The following is a 23,345-nucleotide window of genomic DNA, read 5'->3' on the forward strand; positions in this document are numbered from 1 at the left end:
AACAATAATCACGAAAATACACCTGTGAACAATAATCGATCTCATATACTATACTGAATCAAACAATAATCACGAAAATACACCTGTGAACAATAATCGATCTCATATACACTGAATTGTAATAATATTCTTAAAATTCAGCCATGAATTAAACATGAATCAAAGAATACTCACGAAGATCACATATATAAATAATAATTGATCCACAAAAGTATATTATTTGAAAAATCATAAAAATTACAAATTTTAACAAAATAAGATCACATACAACCCAAATTTCCCCCTCTCCTTCCTCTCCCTCTCTTTCCCCTTCCCCTCGCTCTTCCCTGCCCCCCTGCGTTCCTGTTGACGAGTCTCGATTATTCGAATATCTGGTTGTGTATGAGGCTGAGAAGTACTGGCTCCATCAGCATGCGAAGTGTCGGCTCCATTGTCATCATCATGTGGCCTATATCGTCGCGTGTACATTTGCTCAAATGATCGTGACATGTCCTCACGGCCTACAAACTCGTCGACATGAGTCTTATGAAACGTCTGTACTATTATCTGCTTGATCCTGTTGAAGACCCCTAACGCCACCGGATCCTGAATCTCAGGCATGTGCTCATCAATCTCAGCTTCAATGTTATCAAAAGCACAGACCTGCGAGTTAAACAATATATACATGATTTAGCAAATAACATCTTAATTTAAAAAATTACAGCTTTAATTTAGCTTAGAAACTTACATAATTTCTCTCGATCATCCCACTAGGGATGTAACTATCTGTCGGTGGGCGTGACAGGTGTCCAGCTGATGGTTATGGGTCACGCGTGATCCATTCACGTGTGACATCTAAATACCAACGCATATACGCGGTATAGTCAACATCTGTGGCTCTCGTATCATGTATGCAATCCCACCTGTGAACTCACCTGTCTATGTAGGCTGCCCGGAGTACGGACCAGTCCGTATGATGCGATATAGGTCGTCGCCTACGATCGATCTGCTCGACAGGATCCGACATATGCTGAGAGAGCAGAAATTGCCGTAGCACACGGTCGGGGACATGCATCTCCACAATCTCCCAACATATCAATGGAACTCTTGCTCTCCACAAGTCGGGACTATCTCGACAGATAGGTGCAAGAGTATGCATATCGAGCTCCAGCGGTGAATAGGGTCTCCATTTGAACTGAAATAAGATAAAACATTTATCAGTATCAACAAACAAAAATATAATATTCATAACGACTTGAGATTTATATTTACATGTTCATGTTGGAGGCCATCAAGCTCATTGCGGTAAAACTCACGATGTCGCGTTGCTGATTTATACTTAGCGTACCGCACATTATACCTATTTTGCATAAAGAATATATGAGTACAAATTCAATATGGATAAAATTGTGTGGACAATTATACATGTATGACAAAGGAAACTGGCCCTGTAGGTCATGATGCACAAGCAAAATAGGTCGTTCAATATGAATGTGTTCTCATAACCAAATCTGTATCAATGTGCATTATCCTTTGAATTCTTTATTCTACATCAAGGATACTCTACCCAAATTCTCTATATAAGTATGCCAACATCGCACTGCCCCATGATAGTGCGCCGCATACACCAAAATCCTCTAGCAGTGACAGTCATCGTGCATGTACAAGAGTCTTGCTCGCATCAGGAAATAGCGTGCACCCTATCATGTGCAATATGTATGCACGAGCATGATACTGAAGCGTCTCAATTTCACCAATTTGCCTAAATTTCTCTAATGTTTTTCAATAAATAATTTCATCGAACTCTTCTCGTCCACTAACACTCCAATGAGACACATATCATAGTCACTTGAGATTTGAATGTCGCTTGTTCTGTTCCCCCAAATAGGACTTGAAGTCCCGTGGAGTTGCAGGGTCGTTTTTCCAGAGAATTGCTTCTTTGAAAATTCAGCCTCAAACTACTTCAAGACCCATGAATTTTTTTTTAATTTCGAAACTACACGGGACTTGAAGTCCCGTGAAGATTTTTTGAACTTTCAAACTTCACGGGACTTCAAGTCTCGTGAAGTTTTTTAACAAAAATCGACCTGGTTTCAGCGCTGAGGCTGAAACGAGGTCGGTTTTTTTAAAATAAAAGCCAAATAGGTCTATTTTTGGGATTAAATGTCCAAATAGTAAGCTTTTGAAAATTTGTACTCTCCATTCATTCTGAGTTTTTTCGCTGTTTGTGGTATTAACTTCTCTCTCCTTATGAGATCAACCCCCCCCCCCCCCCCCCCCCCCCCCCCGCCCCCCCCCCCCCCAGCTGTGCTTCATTTAACACATAGACTTGTGATTCAACGGATTTTTCAATTAATTTGATTTTTTTTTGGCGTTCTTCATTTCTATTTTTTTTATTTATTCTTGATGCATTGTGTTCCATGGATCAGCATGGATTTGATTTTCAGTTAGAAAATGTTCACTGTCTCACTTTACTATATCTATTGAACATATAAAATTATCACAAACAGTTATCAATGTTTTTACGAGTTGGAAAATTTTTCATTTACAAAAAGAGCCTTCAGATAGATGAACAGCAATTTTCTAATTGATATGAGAAGTTATTGACTGTGAATGGCCAAATGGAGTGATTAGTATGGGTGGATAAAGAGTACAACTTTAAATTCTTTTGCTTTTGCTTTCCGTTGAATGACGTACAAGCCGCAAAAATGATTAATACTTAGCTGTAAATAAAGTTTGTTATATATGCATCAAGTACAAAAGAAGCAAGAACATAAGGTCATAAAGATTTGGCATAATTCTCATTCCCAAAAGAAAGCCACAATAACTATACCGGTTCTTGAGAGAGAGTAACGAATCTCATGGAAACTTCCACAACAGAAGAAAGAAAGCTCAAGAAAAAGGTAGCCAAATCGAGCACAAGCAACTCCCTGAAACGCAGGAGCTTGGATGCGACCTGTTCAAATTTTTTGTGACAGCGAAAGCCACAATAAACAAAATATGCATTCAACTCTTAGAATGCCACCAATGTACATGTGCCCTTGATTTCAACAGGTTCTGCTATTCTCGAGTCAGACTCTATCGTAGTTAATGGACCAACGGATCCAAGTCAAGAGCCATCCACATTATAAAATCACAAACGCCTTCATTCTTTGGCAAATCTGAAGAGAAGACCCGTCCATGTTAATCACGGGATGACTAGTAAAGAAAGTAAAGCCGGTTTTAGATATAACTGCAGCTACGAGTTGAAAATCTGCTTAGTTCTATTTATACAGAGCGAAACAACTAGCATCAATCTCCTTGATCATACACGGAGTAAATAACAAAAACACAAAATGAGACACTTTGTAACACATCACCAAAGAAACCACAAAACCAAAGAGGAGCTTTTTGTATGCAAGCGTCTTCATGATCATAGCTACCACCAACGAGCCCTTTTTGCACCATACAGCCGTTCGTAAATGAACCTTTTGCTCCCCCATTTCCACCACACAGGGCCCACAAAGCGCCTTCTTTTCTTTGCTTGTTTTTCTGGAGATTACTTATTGAGAACAATCAGTTCAGATAAATACATTATCCTTACTATAATATGGCATACAAGGTTAAATTACCATGATAAAAAAATTTGCATCATATTGAGCCTCATGGAGCATTTGTGTCAAAACCCCTCTCTCTATCTGGCACCAAAATTGTTAAGTAAGTTTCTTCAAAAGTTTTGAGTTGTGCTACAGATTGATAATAAACATCTGATGCTTTATAAACCATCAGAGTCATTATATCACTTGTTTTTATTTCTTAACCATGGTTTTCGACAATTACATAGGCAGACAACACAATTTCAAGCTGGACCTATTACCTCCCTACTAGATTAACCAGCCCACGGAATGCCCGGTGCATTTTTGCTCGTTTGGATCAAACATGCATCAAGAAGGGGAGATCAAGAAAGATGTGGTTACCAGAATCAAAGCAGAATAGTTGACGTGGAGAAGTTGCTTCTGGATATCATGTGATAGTAGAAAATCCATGAAGTTAACAGGTACGCATTTTGCATAAAGTTGCGGGCAATTTTCTATATCATGTGATATGAGCAACATATGCTTTATGATCAGAATACCTAGCAGTTGAAACAAGATATCCAAAACATGAGTGACACAGACTTAGGATTGTTGACAGTGGAAACTCAGAAAGAGATTAGATGAGAGTGACAAAAGCTTCTTTCAAAATTGACCATATGTTCTCATCTAATATGAGCATATTTAAAGGTTGTTCATTCCTATCCAGGCCAAAACATGCGAGAATCTAGAATCTAGTGAGATGGTTTAAGCATATTCAAGAAATTTGGGATAAAGGCTTTGTTGTCATGTTTATGTTGTAATAAGAACCAAGACAGATGGCAACATCATGTACTCAGTAGACAAGGTGAACTGCTAAGCAAACATGTCTCATGTCTCGGTAATGGATATGGATAAAGGACATAAAAGGCCCAATCTAACTAAGATAGGCTTTTTACAATGGAAATATTGAGATTCTCTTCCAGCAGAGATTCAAATCGTCTTCTAAAATCCTGAAAAGCCGTCTTAAAACATTCATAAGCTTCACAGAAACTGGGCAAGAAGACCATACCACATTGAATAGTGAACCCTTTGTCAAATTTCCTGGTAAACGACATGTTTAACTTGCAGGGGTACAAACTAATGACGGAAGATCTCTCTCTGAACTAAGCAATCCCTCGTCAAAATCAAAAGAGGTCTAAAAATAAGAAAACATACAGATGCCATTTTACTCCTCTCCAGAAAAATGAGAACAAGAATCTGGAAATGGAGTAAAAAGGATGAAAATGTTTAACCTCCACAGCTCTGTTCTCTTAGCCTCAGGCGTCAGTCTAAAAATGAACACAGCATTAACTGAATATTACTGAAGAAAAAGTGTGTTACATGGGAATGCATTATATGTGTGCATGTATAAAATCGATCCCATTGTGTACCTAAAAAATATATGTAACAGTGAGAAGCAAAACCGATTTCAAATTTCAACTCCAAAAAGCACTGATTTTCTTGTGTGTGTGTGTGTGCGTGAGAGAAAAAACATAATTCAATTATGATTCTGGACAAAATAAAGCGACATTAAGATTCACTACTCACTCATGTTTGAAGAAACCAATTCCCATTGCGATCGCAGAGTTGTGTAGTTTGACTCTAAACTAGGCCAAAAGTTCAGCTGTATTTTCAGGACCTGCAGAACGGTTACCAGGCCTGCCTTTGAAGGCATGGTGTAACTCATTTCATGGACAGGGTTCTCACCAAGTAGCACCTGTCATTAGAAGGAAGATAGAACCATAAGGTTAGAGAACAGCACATAAATCTCTGACTTCACATAGTTAGATGGAGAATAATGCCTGTTCAATAACTTGGCATCTAATATGAATTGAGTGAGATGCATATCCGCATTATTATATACACAAAGAGGAAGACAATAAGAGTACAGGGACCCAATGTGTAATCTGAAAGAGACCAAGACAAAATCTTCATGGGTAGGGCTCAGTGTCAAATTTTAACAATACCGCTTCCATAACAGCTTTTGATACCGAGAATTTAAAACCTGTCGGGTACCAGACCTAGTATAAGCATCTGAAGTAACTGGCTAGATTATTGGCTTAATTGCACTTAAATACCTTATAGTTTCCCCTACTTTGCACTTATATACCCTCACTTGTTTTTGACAACACTTATATGCCCTAAAGTTTCTAAAACTTAATTTTTTAGCAGCAGATATACACCATAAAGCTTTTAAAACTTGCACTTAAATACCCTGAACTTTTTAACACTGACACTTAATATCCTAAAGTTTTTAGAGCTCGCACTTAAATGCTTTCAAGTTTGCACAACTGAAGGTATTTAAGTGTAAGTTTTAAAAACTTTAGGGTATTTAAGCATCAGCTTTGAAAAATTTAGGATATCTAAGTGTCCGTTTTGAAAACTTTAAATGCTGCCAAAAAAGTGAGGGTATATAAGTGCAAGTTTTAAAAAATTTAGGGTATATAAGTGCTACCAAAAACAAATGAGAGTATGTAAGTGCATAGTAGGGGAAACTATAGGGTATTTAAGTGCCATTAGGCTAGATTATTTATAGAACAAAATTACAGCAACAAAAATATCCTTTTTTTAAACCAATTGTTTATGCTCCACTTCACTAAGAAAAAAGAGAGAATTTGCTGGATTTCACAACTATATGAATGATGTGACCTATGATATGGAAAAACAATTACTGAAAACCATCAAGCACAACCAGCAAGATGATTTTGAACTTGAGCTGCTCATGGCCAGCAGGATCATAAACTGCATGAACCTCAAAAGGTGGTATATTCTAGCCTTTGAAGATAAGGCCCTTCACTTGTTCATAGGTTCACATCAATTGATTTCTGAGGATTGCTATCATTGAACCTTCTGCAGCTATGTTCATACCTATATCCGCTTTGATAGGAAAAATGCATGGTGATTAATTCCTAAAGCATCATATATTGCGCAAGCAATAAAGAAGATCTAGCCAAGCTTTACAACCAAATAACACTCTAGCGCCTTAATATCGACTTAGATGTTTTTGGAATGACGGTTTAGTAGACTGAAGTTCAATTATTCCAGCCAACTCCATCTAAACTGCTAAGTGATCTGAGTTAGGGGAGGGTTAAATAGGTTTTCCATGGCACCACCCACAAAGAGGACCTTTTAGGCGACAAATACCTCTGGCTTCAAGTTGGAGTTATTTGACCCCAATAGTTATACAAGAAATTGGTAAGTCCTACGCTCTAACCCAATTATCCAAACACCCAAATAATTCCAAATTGGTAATGCCTGCTAACTCCCATTCTAGAAACACAGACCACTACAACTTAACCCCATTTATCAAGCTGGGCCTTAGTTTCCTACAAAGAACTCTCTTGATATCATTACCTGATCATGTTCCTACTGCTGTTCCTGCTAATGCCTTCAATTTTGAATCTTTACATGGTGAACAATAATCATTACAAAAACAGTTGCTTTACTTCATTCATAAAGCTAATCAGGAGGTCAGAAGACATCATGAATCAAGCACTTCTAACAGAGGCAAAATTGAGAACTGCAAGAACTAAAATCTTACTCATTACTAACATACGACAATGAGAATGGAATCTGATGCATCATGCAACAAAAAAAAATACCTTAACTACTGCTGTAGCTGAAGAAGATATTGATCGAAGATTGTAACTGCAAACAACAAAGAAGAGAGGGATAAACTAGTGACAACGGATACATGGCCTAAATATGCCAAATAAAATAAATGAAAAGGGATGGCAGGGGAAGTGCCTACCCTCCTTCAAGTACAACAAGCAACTTTCCCTGGGAAAGAGAAGTCAACATGTGTGTCATCTGTGCATATCCAGCAGGGGTTACCTGGCGCAGAAGACACTTTGAATCACCAGCTATATGATGAGAATTAAGTCATATATGTTATCATTCAGCTTAACTATTAAATCTCGAGTTCAAAGCTCTTTTTGCGCCTTCCAATTAACAATCATATCGATCAATGTACATAGCATGGTTAATTCGAACCATATTGTTTGAGCACATGAAAACCCATAATCGAATTGAATATATAAATGTGCTGGAACTATAGATGTCATCCACATGCTTAATGGAGGAATTGGAAAGAAAATTAAGGAAAAAAGTTATTCCATATCTAACAAGAAAAAGAAAACCGAGGATGCAATCCTTACATCACAACAGCCTAGTGGATCACCTCTTGCTGCATCAAATCCTGCTGATATAATAGTGATATCAGGTGCAAATTCAGAGGCTGCAATTAAACCAATCACATTAGTAATAAATGGTTGAGGTGAAGCACAAGAGAGCAGTATAAACATAAGGATAACCAGCATAAAACAAAAGGCAAAAGCAGAGAAAGGAAATAGAGATTAACAGTAGGACATGAAATCATTAGTCTTTTAAGGAAAAGCAAAGGCAGTTAAGGGGAACATCCAAGAACAGGCATCATCAAATAGGTAACTGAAGAATAAGAGGGTTTTCAACAAGTACAAGACAGTACCTATGGGAAGTACAATGTTTTGGAAGGCAAAAATGTAATCATTATCCCCCACACCCCCACAGCTCCAGGGAATATTAACCGAGTATCCTTCAGCATCCAATATCCCAACCTGCATTATTGAGGTTAAAACTATAATACCAAAAGGAGAAACCACAGAAAACCCAGATGCTCGACATATTTTGTGCTCATATATGTAATTTTATCAGATATCACTGTATGCATGCTATAAGCATTCTTCTAAAATAATCTCAGAAGATTTGCACATTGTACAATATATAGAAATTTGCTAGAAACAGTTTTCAGTATTAAATGACAATCAGTCAAGAAAGTCATGTATTGTCAGCTAAAAACTGCAAAAAGGATTTATATTTGCAGTATTCTATCCATTTCCTTCATACTGCACCAGGGCAGAACTCTTGATTTTTAAATTACTTAACAGCAGCAAAAGCTAAAAGACAGAAATAAATAGTAATAGCATGCCAATAAGTAGAAATGGGAACATCAGATTTGCTTCACAAATACAATTAGATATAACAAAGGCATGCAACACAACTTTTGGCATTTTTAGAAGTGGTATCATATTGAAATCATTTAAAGAGAGAATCTGATTGATATGACCTGCACTGTAATCCAAGTTTCTTATAACATGCTGAAAATTATGTGATTCCGTTTTGTACAATAATAAAGCTCATGATATATAGCCCACAAAAAGACATAGCAAGCTTTGACCAACGTCAGCTAAAAACAAAGTAATACGTCTTTGAATGAACATGAGCAGAGGTTATGAGATAGAGAGATATGTCATAATAAAAAGAGAGAGATACAAAACTCTATGGTTATTAACAGATAAGTAAATTGCCTAATTAGGGTTAAGATATAACTATCAGTGCAAGATAATTTATACATCTCTAATAGAGTAATGAGCACATTGTCAAGAATTTAAACTTTCACAGCTATCAATTTTATTTAGTTAAATACCACTAATAGGTACAAGTAATTTCAAAACCATGGAACAATTAGATACCTCATCAACAGCACCAGATCCAGGATAGAAATTTCCACCTTCATGCCGATGTAATGATATGTATAAGACCTACAAGATAAACTTGCATCAGAACTACCATGTGTTTAGCCAAAATCCAAAAATAACAAATGCGGCGAAAAACACAACTCATAGTTGCATCGCATCCCTTTCCTGCCAATCCTTCGCCAGCAGACAATATGAGTATGATTACAAGTGGAGTTGGCTGACAAATACTGAAAAAGGTTTGTATCTGTTCTACTAGTCAAGCGGGAATATCATGTTGCGAGTAGTGTGGACCTGATGGAATAATAAGAACAAGGACCTGATGACACAATACAAACTGATTTGAGTAGTGTGGACAAAAGATGCATAAATCTTACCTGCACCATGCACTTCTTTGTTTTAACCATATCATAGATGAGATTTTCTATATTATACACTGCCAAGTGCTTAATACTTCTGCCCCATGTATTGTGAACTACTATTCTTTTTTGGTTGGCAATATGTAAGGGGTAGCTTATTCGCTCCCTTTAACTTCGAGAAGTGAGAACATGATCCCAACGGAAATATATAAAATTAAAATCAAAGGTCATTTGACACAATGACCTTGTATTTATTTTTCTCCATAACTACATGGACTTTAGTGCTATATGACATCAAATACAGTCTTCAGTCTAAATGTCTGATAAGACAACTTGTAAATGAGACGTAACATGGACGCAGACAAACACATGTTCATCCCAATATTCGATAGGAATAGGCTCTATACAGCACTATCATTTTACCTATCTCGTAACATTGACAGTTAAAACACAAAGGACATAGGTTTGGGTGTTCATGGGAGTAACAAATAGTTGTTCAAACTTTTTTTTCTTTCCATTCTTTCCTTGTACATCCAGTTTTTAGATCTTGTTTTCTATGTCTTCTGTTATTTCAATACAATTCTATCTTTTTTCTCCTACTGCATGTGAAGTATCCAAGTAATAGGATGTCCAAGTGTCCAACAAAACAAAATTTGATAAACAAGAAATATCTTGGTATCAACGACGGGATCTTCACCATTATGCCACATTAGTGTACTTTTCATACTGTAGTTTATATAGCTTGCTGTATAATGTAAAATTCCTCTGATGTAATGATCATTAATGTCTGCTAGAAAAATAGACAATTAGAATTAATTAGAAATTAATTAAAGACAACAAAGGAATCGTGATTTACTGCCATCATATTAGATAAAGTCAGTAATTCAAAGAATAGGGATTTACTGCCACCATATAAAGTCAGTTATTCAAGGACAACCTCAGCAGCAAACAGGTAACAACACAAAGATGTCCTCCAATATTCTGAAAGTTTTAAATAGCAAATGGTTGACTCCATGCAAGAAGGCCACACCACTACCAATTGGAAGTGTCAATGAGCTAGGTGAAGGTACAAGCTTGTTATCCAACATTACAAGTGGGATAAATCATCATCCAATTTTTCAATGATGCATATCGAAGTTTCCAAAACCTCTGCATTTAAATGAAAAATATAGTCAACCCATTCAAAAAATCAATTAAAGATCAAAAGAGGTACATTAGAGATACCCATAAATTAGAATTTAGGAGGGGCCACAGATCACGACAAGCTACTTTATATGTTCAAAAAGTTACCAAGTTCATCCAATCAATAAGGTTTCATTCATAATAAGATAAGTAATTCCATCATCTTGGTCATGAAGAAAACATGCAAGAATATAGTTAGCAATGGTTTCATAAAAATTCTTTATATAATTACATTAGTGACAACAAAACAGATTTTCACAAGTTATAATGAAGAAGTTTTATATATGATACTCACTGATTTGTTACTCTCAAATATCTCTTGAGTGCCATTGCCATGATGTACATCCTGCAACCACATTAAATGAAAACAACGAGGTTAAGAGATGGTAATCGTTCAGCTACTGTAAAGTCATCCACATCAGTCAAAATGACTGCAGGCATGAAAAGCTTAAGGATATGAGAAATAAGAACCAAAAAATCATCAAAACAGAAGCTTAAGTTCACCAGAATTATTATTATTATTACCCAGTCAACAATTAACACTTTCTTGGCACCTGCACTCTGAGCTGCTAATGCAGCCACTGCAACATTGTTGTGGAGACAGAAACCCATTGCTTGTTTTATGCCTGCATGATGCCCAGGAGGCCTTACCTGACTTACAGGAAAATCCATAAACCAATCAACACTAGCCATGAGCTTTTAAAGAATTATGTTCTGAAACAACAGGAGGCCATACCAGAGCAAAACCATTCCTCGTGCGCCCAGAGACAATTGAGCGAGCAAGATCTGCGCAGAGTCCAGCAGCAATTCTGGCAGCACAAGCTGAATGTTCATTTGCGTATGTGTCTGAAGTGAAATAGCTGCCAGTTGAATCTACAAGTCATCAAAACTGTATTGATACCAGTAATATAAATCTAAGCACATCTAAAAGAAGGGCCTATGTGCTATTTTTCAGTATGATATTTGATTAATGAAACAAGAGGGAAGGTGAATGATTCAGTGCATATCAAGCACACTTTTCAAGATATAGGGTTAAATGCCAAGATAAAAATTGAACGATAAGGAAAACCCTTTAAAAAATCTTGAGGCATTGGAGAAGAGATATCCTGTAACAGAGCTTTTACTTTTCACAATTGTGCATAATATTGACACTTCTCCAAATACCAGAAAAGTAATTTTTTAGTCCAGGTTTCTAAAGCAGCAGAGATCATCTTGTGGGTGTTATATAGACTAGGAGTTATTAGTCCTCTTATGAGTGATACATATGTCTGGAGTTACAAAATGTGTAAACCACACGAATCAGCAACCTGGAAAACAACTGGCTTGTTTGTTGAACCGTTTCAATATGATCCGACGAATGAACCTGCATACGATCAACAACACTTTGATATAAAACACTAAACTTGCATATGAAGTTACTACGTAGAAATCTCAATTAACATTACAAGACACTAAGTCACAGCATACCAACAGCAGCTCTTCAGGAGTAATTTCTCTAGCAGGTATCACATAGCAATTTCTGGCAAATATTCCTGAATGTATCAACAAAATTCATGTTCATCTCTGATATAATGAGAAACAACACTATCAAATGCTCAAATAATCAAACATATTATGAAATGCCTAAATTTCAAACCACAATAACAAATGCGTAAACAATCAAAATTTTATATTATAGTTTTTTTTTAAGATAAGAAATCTCTCTTATGAAACCACTGAAAGCTAACCAACTTGTGTTCACCAATCCATAAGGTCAATTCTAAGTATTGACTTATGTCCATAAAGTTCAAAAATGGTTAATGCTAGATTCTAAATCTAACATACTCATAAACTGGCACCAATTTCCAAATTAAAGAAACTAATGGCAAGACATAAACCTGCTATTGGTATAGAATGCAGATTGGCAGGAAGAGAAGACTGCCAAATGAATAAAGTAAGACTCAAGGATCATTGGCTGATAACAACTTTATTTAGAGATTCATTGAGAAGTTTAGAACAGTACTGGATACATATAAAGAAGCAATCCAGTTAACTATTGAACCTGCAGAAACAAGGCTGGCTGCAATCGCTCGCAGACGATCTGGTCTCTCAGGGTGTGGATGTGTTTTCATCTCAACCTAATTGGAACACAGAAAACCAAATGACAAATATTATCAGTAAACTATTGTTAATATACACAACTGCGGGTGGTAATAAAAGAAACAGGGTTTTGAGAGAAACATTCAATTCTTAAAACAATATGCAAATATGTTTTGGTCCACATTCCAGGATTTTGGCAGAAGGTAAAAATAAAAAATGGCTGCAAGCATCTGAAACACATATATTATTAGTTTGAATAACAAAATGTGTGAGATGACATAGAAAGGTTAACCAGAATCATGTTGCATGTTGTACACGTGTGCCTCAACAAGAAATTAACTAACTAGATTCATTGAAGCTCAAGGCATTGTGCTAAATAAAGAATAGAAAATCAATAATCAATAATCAATAAGAAAATAAACAAGGAAGTAACTATATAGAGTCCACCTTCATAAAATAAAGTGCACACGATGAAACAAAAACAAAGAAGTCACCAAAACACATCCCTAACCTCCACAAAAATGGAAGCGATAAGGAAAGATATTAAGGGTTTCCTCACATGTTATACATTTGTTTCTTAAAGAATTTAGCGAACTTTCCTTATCATTCTCAGATAATGTTCAGAATGCATTAAAGACATTAAAGAGCAACAATGCAATGTCAGATAATCCCTTCTTAAATCACTAATTCACTGCATGTGAATTTGAGAAACCTAACAACACATCGTACTACATAACCAAAACCGTTCATCTTAAAATTATGGCATGAATCAAAAAAGTGATTTGTTTACAAAATTGGTAAACATACTCCATCAGCTTGAACGGAAACCTCAATCATCATTTTTTTGTTGGTTTGTTTTGTTTTGTTTTTTTTTATTTTTTTATTTTTTTGGGGGGGTGGGGGTGGGGTGGGGGTTCAATTCTTCTATAGCATAAGTAAAGTGGTTTACGTTATCCTTTTCAACTACAGATGCCTACATTAAAATTAAAAAAGAGAGAAATCTGTAACTATTCTAATTTATTTTATCATTAGCATTTGTACATTTAAGAGAATAGTTCAACAAAAAATTGATACCAATATCTATGCTGGCAGCTTCCTGAGTAGTACTATAAACATGTTTTTCTTGTCTTTTCAATAACATGATGACATACAATCTGTATGAAAAACCAATATAAGAAACCTTGCAAGACTGATGCTGTACTTCTCAGTTAAATAGTTTTACCTCCGAATGAAGCAGCATTCTCTCATCAAATCCAATGGCTGTACAAGTTGCTGAGGGTAAATCTGCAAGTTTGCACAAATAATCAGGATATAAATTATAGAAACAGATGAGACACGGAAAATACAGAACCAATTCTTAGTATGATTCCATAACATTGTTTCTCATGCTAGTATCTGCTCAGAATGCAATGTAGAACTACAAAGGCAAATCGATGAATAAACAAGAGAAAATGTTTTCCAATTGTATGCTAAGTATTATCAATGCTCGATGCGCAATGCAGGGGGCAATTTCCCTTTACGCGCACATGCTCAAGGCGCAACGCAGAGTGCAGAGCTCGAGTGAACCAAGGAGCACACCACACAATTTTTCAAGAAAGATAATCAAGCATGAAAGGACATAACAATGGATTTTCATATAAGAAATATGTCAAGTTAAATAATGACCGCAGCCAAATAAGAAAAAGATCTTAATTAATATTAACACACCCAACATAGTAGAAAAGTTCATAATTGTCCAAATCAATAGTCAAATCAAGACTAATATTGAAGCAAAATCAAATAGTAGAATAGAACGAGTTAGGGTCCTAAATGGGAGTAGTAACTGTGATCTAATGGGTTTAATTTTCTTTTTTGGAATATGGATTATTAGGTATAAAGACCCAATTGAAATTTAAAGAACAAAAATATACAAGACTATGTCTTGCATGCGCCCTATGTGAAGCATCCCAGCGCAGGGCGCTTTCAAGACACAAAAAGGCACTGCTACATCAGATGCAAGGCACATTGTCGCTGCGCGCATGAGGCGCGCACCTTTGATAACACTGTGTATGCTTACTGAAGCACTTGTAGCTGCCAGAAACATTTGAAGGGCAATTAAATCTTCTCCATAGCTAGTCATCCACATGGTCTCAACATGATGTTAGTTCATTATCATATCAAGAATCCAAAGATTACCTACCACACGTCTCATAGCACAAGAAGACAAGTTGATTATATGTGTGTGAGTGTGTGCATATATATATGAGGATACTGGGTATGGGATGCCAGCTCACTGTCATGTGAGTCCCACCCTGATGTGAACTCACACCTTTTGAAGTGACAAGTAGGGTGGGCCTCACCACATGGCTATCTCGTGGTACCTCATTTTACTAAATGAGCCGCCACCTCATATCCATTTTTTCCATATATATAGCCATTTCCAATTACCATTATAAAGCAGCATCACTTTCAAAGAACATTGTTAAGTAACAGCCGGTGTTAATTATGCGAATCAGAAAAAGATTGAGGCAACGAATGATTCCTCTTAACTCCAGAAAACATTTTCCCACAAACATGAAGGAAAAAAAACACTATCCCTGCATGTGCAAGCAAGCATGTTTGCACAGTGTTTTTTCCCAAGTCTGAATGTGTACTTAAACAGACATGAACAATGGTTCTAATCATGACATCATATAGTCTATATTTAAATTTTAACATAGTTATTAAATACTAGATCTTCACAGCTGAGGTTAGTTTCTGCGGGAAAATATTTAAGAGTTTATGGTCGTAGAAACTGCTTCTGGAGCACTTTCAATAGAAGAATGATATATAGGAAAAGAAATGTACCAAATGAACAGAATACATACCCTGATTATTACGAACAGCGTCTGACTCAAGTGAAACCTTAGCCGCTTGACCAAAATAGGTGAGGAAAGAATGATACCCTAAGATTTCTGACTCCTTACGTTCTCCACAAACCTTCAAAAAATAATATGATTTGGAGATTCTCCCAAAGAATATGAAAATAATGAAAATTCGTATGCCATAACAAAATTACTTGAGCCATATAGGTAACATGTGTTATCGTAACAACTATGACACAGCTGTTAAAATAAATGGTAATACTGGTCAAGAACTATATATTACATTTGCATACTTAACACTTCCAAGGAAAAAAGAGAGGTAATCATACATCACACTGACAAGTGTCGTCGAAGTTTGGCATTGTACAGTTCGTACAGAACCACTTCTTGATTATAAAGTGATTTACAGGCTCCCAGTCGCTATCATCATCTTCATCATCATAATGGTCTTGCATGTACAAATCTTGTAAAGTACTGACTTTCCGCTGGTCCAGATTTTGTTCCAACTGTCTTGTGCTAGATGTCTCGTGTTCAATGCCATGACAACTTGTTTCAGCATTGCCGGGTGCACCATTTTGTGTTTTAATTAAGCCTTTCTGAATGGTCTCTCTGTAACATGAAGTCTCATTGATTTCTTGAGGATGTGATTTTCCAGCATCCTCATAGGAGCAGGATAAATTACTCTGACATTCTACGTGTTTGATTTTATTATGTCTTTTACTTTCTGCACAAAGCCCACTACCCTTCTGATTACTCATACAGAGCGCCTCAGATGCCATGGGCATATATTTCAGAGGATTCCCCTTAAAAAGTTATGCCATAGTAGAGCCTGCATTATAGAAAAATAAAAAATAAATATTTTGTATCATAAAGAAATGACATTTAAAGAAGGTCATGTTAATTATTGTGGCATGAAAGAAGAAAGAAAATTTTGTTAAAACAGCATGAGGTATTGGAAAAGCTGACACATGTTTCTAGGTCCCGCTCTGGAATACAATAAGACGAACCCGACAAAACATATGTTGCAAGTACAGTCGACACTTTCTTGCATATAATTTTTGGTTACCATAGAGATTAACTTACCTTTGAGAGACTGCAGACCAACATAAAAAACAAATATTATTGCAACCACCGCAACCTAAATCTCACACCTACGTAAACCCATAATGGAGACCACAATTCCCATATACCAAACCATGTTCTCAAAGTTTCCCTGTAACTTTGCCTTGGGGCATATGCCCCATAACAATGTGCCATCAGGCATTATCTTCATGTAGAAATGTTCATAACATAGTGATTCCATGTATTTCTTTTGTAGCCATTCAGTATGCTAACGTTTCTCGATAGTGGGATCTCACAGTCTCATGAGCAAAACCACAATCATGTTTCTTATACTAATGAAGCACTTAGTCATTCTAGTTTAGTAGTTATATAATTATTAATTACCTCTAACTTCAGCCACATTTTACATAAATAAACTGGTACTAAATTTAAAGACGGATTTTTATCTCCAGATTTACAGAAAAGAAAGCGCAATACATGCATGTCTTCTTATTCATTGGCCCAAACTCTTGAAATTTGACTGCCACATGTTGGATTTTTCAGGATTCTATATATTGCTATATTCTTCCCTTTTTCCCCTTCTTATGACTAAAATAAATAGTTCAAGCTAGCCCCAATCATTCAACTAAAAAAGTTGCATGAATAGCTATTTATTCCCCTAGAGAAGGGAAGAAAACTTCCAGCTCCTAAAGCTGTAAAGTTCAAGTTTTTCCCCCGACAATTCAACCACAGAAGAACCTGGCTCGGTGCATCATCGTGACAATCCCTCGACATCTACCCGTAAAGCCCAAACCTTCCTACTTAGCGATTAAACCCTAATCCCTCAACTCGCTAACAGAATCAACAATGGCCTATCAAAAATCTCAAACCTAAAACTAACTCGCAAAAACAACCGTAAAACCTCAGCAAAAATCGAAAAAACCAGCACGAAGAGGGGTACCTGATCAAAAGCTCGAAAATAAAAGAAAATAGAATATTAAGGGTAAAAAAATTGAAGAGAAATTACCCGGAGGCTGTCAGGGGAGAAAAAAAAACTAGGGTTAACGAGAGAGGCCTCTCTCGTTATTTCGCCTCTAGCCCGCGGTTTTTGGGTTCACGGTTTTAATCTCTGATTCTTAGTTCCCTCGAACTGGAAGTGGGGGCCAGTGTACTAGGCTGCTTAAAGTCATCTCGACTGCTCGGCGAAGTACGGCTTTATAATAAGGAAACGGAACAATTTATGGAAATATTTTTTCCTTTTTATTAGAACATCCTCGTTGTTTAGAAAATCTGCAGCAAGTAAAAGGAGGAGGCTTTAATTAGTTATTTATCTCAAAGAAAATTGACATCATTAAAAATATAAATTTTGATTACAGAAGTTGCGGTTATTTATTTCGCAAGCCGCAACTTTTTTTTTTTTTGGTGCTGAGAAAGAAGCAGGCCATTAATTTTATTTAGATCATGTTGTGCGATATGTTTTCCATGCAACACGTCCTCATTGAACTAAGACCGATTCACTTTCTTCCCAAAAATATAGTATTTTGGACATATTGGTTATAGAACTCACAAGTTACTTTGAATGGTTAAAAAACCATCCGGATTGTAAGTTTCATGTGATCGTCTCCACTTGCAATGTCATTAATATTATCATCATGGATCTCTAAATCGATCTCTCCATTACTGTTGTGTGTAGATTCTTCTTGAAATCCATCCATTGATGCACTCTACTAGTTAGCCAGAAAATTAAATAACTTTGGAAGTAAACTGTTACAAGTTGAAAAAAAAATCAATTTAATAAAATGGAAGGGACAAAGCCTCAAAAGAAGTAGATGAATATCTTGCAAGAAGTGGTTCTATCAACGTAGTATAAGGTTTTATTGCAACTAAAATGTATTTTATTACCTCGGTTATACATGAAACATTGGCGTGGGATGGAAAATAAGTAGTCATCGGAGGCAAGGCAATGACAATAATAATTGTAACCCCTGTGATAATGGTTGGATCATAAGGCGGTAAGAGACGAAACATGATATGCTGGAGATGACAAGAACGCAAGATATATCTAGAAGAACTAGAGAAGAAGCACGAGACGTTGACTATGACAAGAAGGGGAAGGGGATGCAGTGACGCAAGTTGGAGCACGAGTTTGGTGGTGGGAGGAGTCTGGTAACAACGACGCGAGCGCGCGAGATGCAAAGTAAGTATGAATGAATAAAGATTTACAATTAGGTTATGGAATGAAGAAGATGGGAAAACGCCTATTTTATCTCTAAATTATTTATTTCTATTTATTCCCAAAGTTCCCATCGAAACTAACCCTACCAAAAAACTAAACTCGATGTTTAATTGCCATGTTGGAATGCGACCAACTCAACTGTCCTCCTAAAAAATCTCATTAATCGCTCCAAATTAAGTTATTCATTCTCTCTCTTTGTTTACCCATAAACGGGTAACACAAATAATTCGGGTCAACCTGCTTAATAGTCGGATCGACCCGTTTATGACCCAAACTTATGTAATTGAATTCATACCTAGCAATTTCAGGCTATGTGAGGGCCAAGTCAACAGGTTGGTAGCAATTTGCCAACCTTACGCAAAGGGGCGACATCCTGCTCCTAAATTAGGACAAATTTAAAAAAATAACCTTTCCAGGAAACAATAAGTGAATCTTATATAGTTTCCGTGAGATTTACAATCTTGTGGAGTTTAGCATGAGTTTTAAATTATACAGAATTGAGAATCTCATATAGATTAATTCTTTACTAAGCTCTATATGATTCTCAATCCTATATAGTGTATTCGGATGGAGGTTAGAGAGGGGAAGGGGAAGGGAAATATGATTTTAACCTTGTTTGGGAGTTTTCTTAGAAGGCTAGAGAGGGGAAAGGAAGGAGAAAAACAGGGAGAAATCGTTCGGCCTCGATTCGGGCGGTAGAGGAGGGAAGAGGAAACTGAGGGAATATTTTTTTGATATGTTTAGACGATTTTATCCTCCATCAAAATAAATCGATTACCATGATTCAATAAAAAAAGACAAATTTTTAAAAGAGCCATATTTGCAAACTTATTCCCCAAAAACGACCCCTTTCAACTTTATTTGTCAAAACCGACCTGGTTTCAGCCCTGGGGCTGAAACCAGGTCGATTTTGACGAAAAAATTTCTAAACTTCACAGGACTTTAAGTCCTGTGAAGTTTAGCAGCCATTTTGTTAAGCTACTAAACTTCACGGGATTTGAAGTCCCGTGAAGTTTCAAAGTTCAAAAAACTTCACGGGACTTCAAGCTCCATGAAGTTTTAAAGGTTAAAAAAACTTCATGGGACTTGAAGTCCCGTGAGCTTGTTTTACCTTTGAAACTTCACGGGGCTTGAAGTCCCGTGAAGTTTTAGGCTCATTTTCCAGAGAAGCGCGGCTCTGGAAAATGAGAACTGCAACTCCACGGGACTTGAAGTCTCGTGGAGTTTTCGCTCTGCCTATATAAGGCAGAAGCGATCTCGACCCATAACCCTAGCCCCTCTCGCTCGCCGTTGTGACCCGGACCCGGCGAGAGGGTTTTTTTGTCGGGGCGGCACCCAAGGGCCAAGTTCACGCCCATCCCCCGCTCAAACTGGTCGCTCCCTCTTGTCGGGCACCCTCACCGGCACCGCGCAGGTGGACCGTTGCCCGGGCCCTGGGGTGCCTCGCCCATGGCTAGGTCGGTGCTGTTGGGGCCACACCACCCCCACAGCGGATCGGGAGTTACGCGAATTAGGGCATCGTCAATATTAAGGTAAAAGAATCTTTAAAAAAGTAATTCAAAATTTTTGTCTATTCTCACAATTTCTTCGTGATTTCTTGTAAAAAATTAATTTTTTTAATTAAATTTGTAATTATTTATGAAATTTGTGAAAATAAATAAATAATATTGTGTATGAAGTTAGAGGGGAAATTATCAAAATTTGTAACCGTGAAGTTAACAAAATGTCAAGTTTATGGGTTTCTAATTTCGATCTAAGAGATTTAATGGTTAAAATTATGGATTTCTAATATTGATGTTGAATTTTTTACTCTTCAAAGGTAACGATGAACGATCAAATTGTAATTCTTTGTTCATATGATGGGAAGATTAACTATCTTAAAAATAATATGCACGTTTATGAAGGAGGTATCACGAAGCCGTTGTTTATATCAAAATCATTTACTTTTGATGAATTGGTTAATGACTTACACAAACTTACATTAACCAACTCACGTGGGTATCACCTTAATATTATTTGTAATTATCCTATTGGGGGAATATAACAAGCGGTATTCAAATCTCAAGTGGCTATGATATGGGTCTCATTGGAGTGTTACACGACGAGAAGCGTTCAGTGGAATTATTTATTAAAAATATCAGAGAAATTTGCGGGTTATTTCCTTTGGCATTCGCAGTGGTTGATGTTGAAAACACAGAGAATTGGGCGTGGTTTTTTACATGCATTAGATATCATATCCGCACATAGGGGAGTGTACTATCACATTACAGGACGTAACCATCATACTTGGGCTCCGCATCGATAGCCCGGTAGTTACGGGCACCGATGACCATAATTGGGCTGAAGTATGTGCTAGGCTTCTTGGTCAAGTTCCCGACTTGATGAGTGGTTCAATAAAGCTATTGTGGATTCGTACGACATTTCAGGGAGATAAACCAGCTGATGCTTCCATTGAGACGCTTTAGTATCATGCTCGTATGTATATATTGCACATGATAAGGTGCATGCTATTTGCTGATACGAGCAAGAATCTTGTACATGCACGATGGCTACCACTGCTAGAGGATTTTGGTGTATGCGGCGCACTATCATGGGGCGGTGCGGTGTTGGTATACTTATATAGAGAATTGGATAAAGTATCCTTGATACAGAATAAAGAATTCAAGGGATGCTACATATAGATACAGATTTGGTCATGGGAGCACATTCATATTGGACGACCTACTTTGCTTGTGAACCGTGACCTACAGGGCCAGTTTCCTTTGTCATACATGTATAATTGTCCACATAATTTTATTCATATTGAATTTGTACTCATATATTCTTTATGCCAAATAGGTATAACGTGCGGTATGTTAAGTACAAATCAGTGACGTAACATCATGAGTTTTATCGAAATGAGCTTGATGACCTCCAACACGAACAGGTAAACATAAATCTCAAGTCGTTATGAATATTATAGTTTTGTTTGTTGATACTGATAAATGTTTTATCTTATTTCAGTTCAAGTGGAGACCCTATTCACCGTCGGAGCTCGATATGCATACTCTTGCACCTATCTGTCGAGATAGTCCTGACTTGTGGAGAGCCAGAGTTCTATTGATCTGTTGGGAGATTGTGGAGATGCATGTCTCCGACCGTGTACTACTATAATTTCTGCTCTCTCAGCATGTGTCAGATCCTGTTGAGCAGATTGATCGTAGGCGACGACCTACATCGCATCGTACGGACTGAGGTGTACTCAGTGCGGCCTACATAGACAAGTGGATTCACAGTTGAGATTCCATACAGGATACGGGAGACACAACTATTGACTATATCGCGTATATGCATTGGTATTGGGATGTCATGTGTAGATGGATCACGCGTGACCTGCATCCATCAGCTAGACACCTGCCACGCCCACCGGCACCGATAGATAGTTACATCCCTAGTTGGATGATCAAGAGAGATTATGTAAGTTTCTAAGCTAAATTAAAATAATAATTTTTTATTAAGATGTTATTTGCTAAATTGTGTATATATTGTTTAACTCGCACGTCCGTGCTTTTGATGACATTGAAACTGATATTGATGAGCACATGCCTGAGATTCAGGATCCGCGACGTTAGGGGTCTTCAACAGGATCAAGCAGAGAATAGCACATGTGTTTCATAGGACTCATGTCGACGAGTTTGCAGGCCGTGAGGATAGGTCTCGATCATTTGGGCAAATGTACATGCGACAGCGTAGGCCACATGACGATGACGAGGCACTTCGCATGCTGATGGAGCCGGTACTTCTCAGCCTCATACACAACCAGATACTCAGATAATTGAGGCTCATCAGTAGGAACATAGGGGGCGGGGAAGAGCGAGGGGAAGGGGGAAGAGAGGGAGAGGAAGGAGAGGAGGAATTTTAGGTTGTATGTGATCTTATTTTGTTGAAATTTGTAACTTTTATGATTTTTCAAATACTATACTTTTGTGGATCAATTATTGTTTATATATGTGATTTTCATGAGTATTGTTTGATTTATGTTTAATTCATGACGGAATTTTAAGAATATTGTTGTAATTCAGTGTATATGAGATCGATTTATTGTTCACAGGTGTATTTTCGTGATTATTGTTTGATTCAGTATATATTGTTTGATTCATGTAAATTGATTGATTCATGGCGAAAATTTCATGTATATTTGTTGTGTAATGCATTTAGTAGTCACGTTGCGTATATAAAAAACATGTACAACCTGCTGTGCATGTTCTTTAAAATCTGCAGCTTCATGTGAAGTTTTTTAAACTTTGAAACTTCACGGGACTTCAAGTGCTCTGAAGTTTAGCAGCTTAACAAAATGGCTCCCAAACTTCACGGGACTTGAAGTCCCACGAAGTTTGAAAACTTTTTCCACCAAAACCGACCTGGTTTCAGTCCAGAACGGTTTTGACAAATAAAGTTGAAAGGAATTGTTTTTGAGGAATAAGTTTGCAAATAGGGCTCTTTTGAAAATTTGTCCATAAAAAAACCCTAACAACCCCTTT

The 23,345-nt window shown here is 37.0% G+C and overlaps 2 protein-coding genes across 4 annotated transcripts; both read right to left on the bottom strand.

The window, feature by feature from the left end:
• Positions 247-768, bottom strand: LOC109834592. The gene is made up of 2 exons (XM_020402627.1): positions 728-768; positions 247-642 (listed from the first exon to the last, which is right to left on the bottom strand). The coding sequence occupies exons 1-2, from the start codon at positions 743-745 to the stop codon at positions 247-249; spliced, it is 414 nt and encodes a 137-aa protein (XP_020258216.1). The 5' UTR covers positions 746-768.
• LOC109832907 (histone deacetylase 15-like) lies at positions 3,163-17,789 on the bottom strand. 3 transcript variants are annotated; one of them, XM_020400387.1, is made up of 17 exons: positions 17,617-17,785; positions 15,878-16,377; positions 15,552-15,663; positions 13,928-13,989; positions 12,668-12,743; positions 12,094-12,158; positions 11,934-11,989; positions 11,363-11,486; positions 11,152-11,277; positions 10,922-10,972; positions 9,083-9,151; positions 8,059-8,167; positions 7,730-7,809; positions 7,324-7,406; positions 7,175-7,220; positions 5,121-5,289; positions 3,163-3,510 (listed from the first exon to the last, which is right to left on the bottom strand). In XM_020400387.1, exons 2-17 carry the CDS (start codon positions 16,331-16,333, stop codon positions 3,398-3,400), a joined length of 1,797 nt encoding a protein of 598 aa, XP_020255976.1. In that variant the 5' UTR covers positions 16,334-16,377; positions 17,617-17,785; the 3' UTR covers positions 3,163-3,397. The 3 variants fall into 3 exon arrangements, with proteins under 3 accessions (XP_020255976.1, XP_020255975.1, XP_020255977.1); XM_020400386.1 differs by having other exon boundaries at positions 3,175-3,520; positions 17,617-17,789; XM_020400388.1 differs by lacking the exon at positions 3,163-3,510 and adding an exon at positions 3,591-3,656 and having other exon boundaries at positions 17,617-17,788.

This window comes from Asparagus officinalis, chromosome 3, assembly GCF_001876935.1.
Source record: "Asparagus officinalis chromosome 3, Aspof.V1, whole genome shotgun sequence".
NCBI classification, from domain to species: Eukaryota; Viridiplantae; Streptophyta; class Magnoliopsida; order Asparagales; family Asparagaceae; genus Asparagus; species Asparagus officinalis.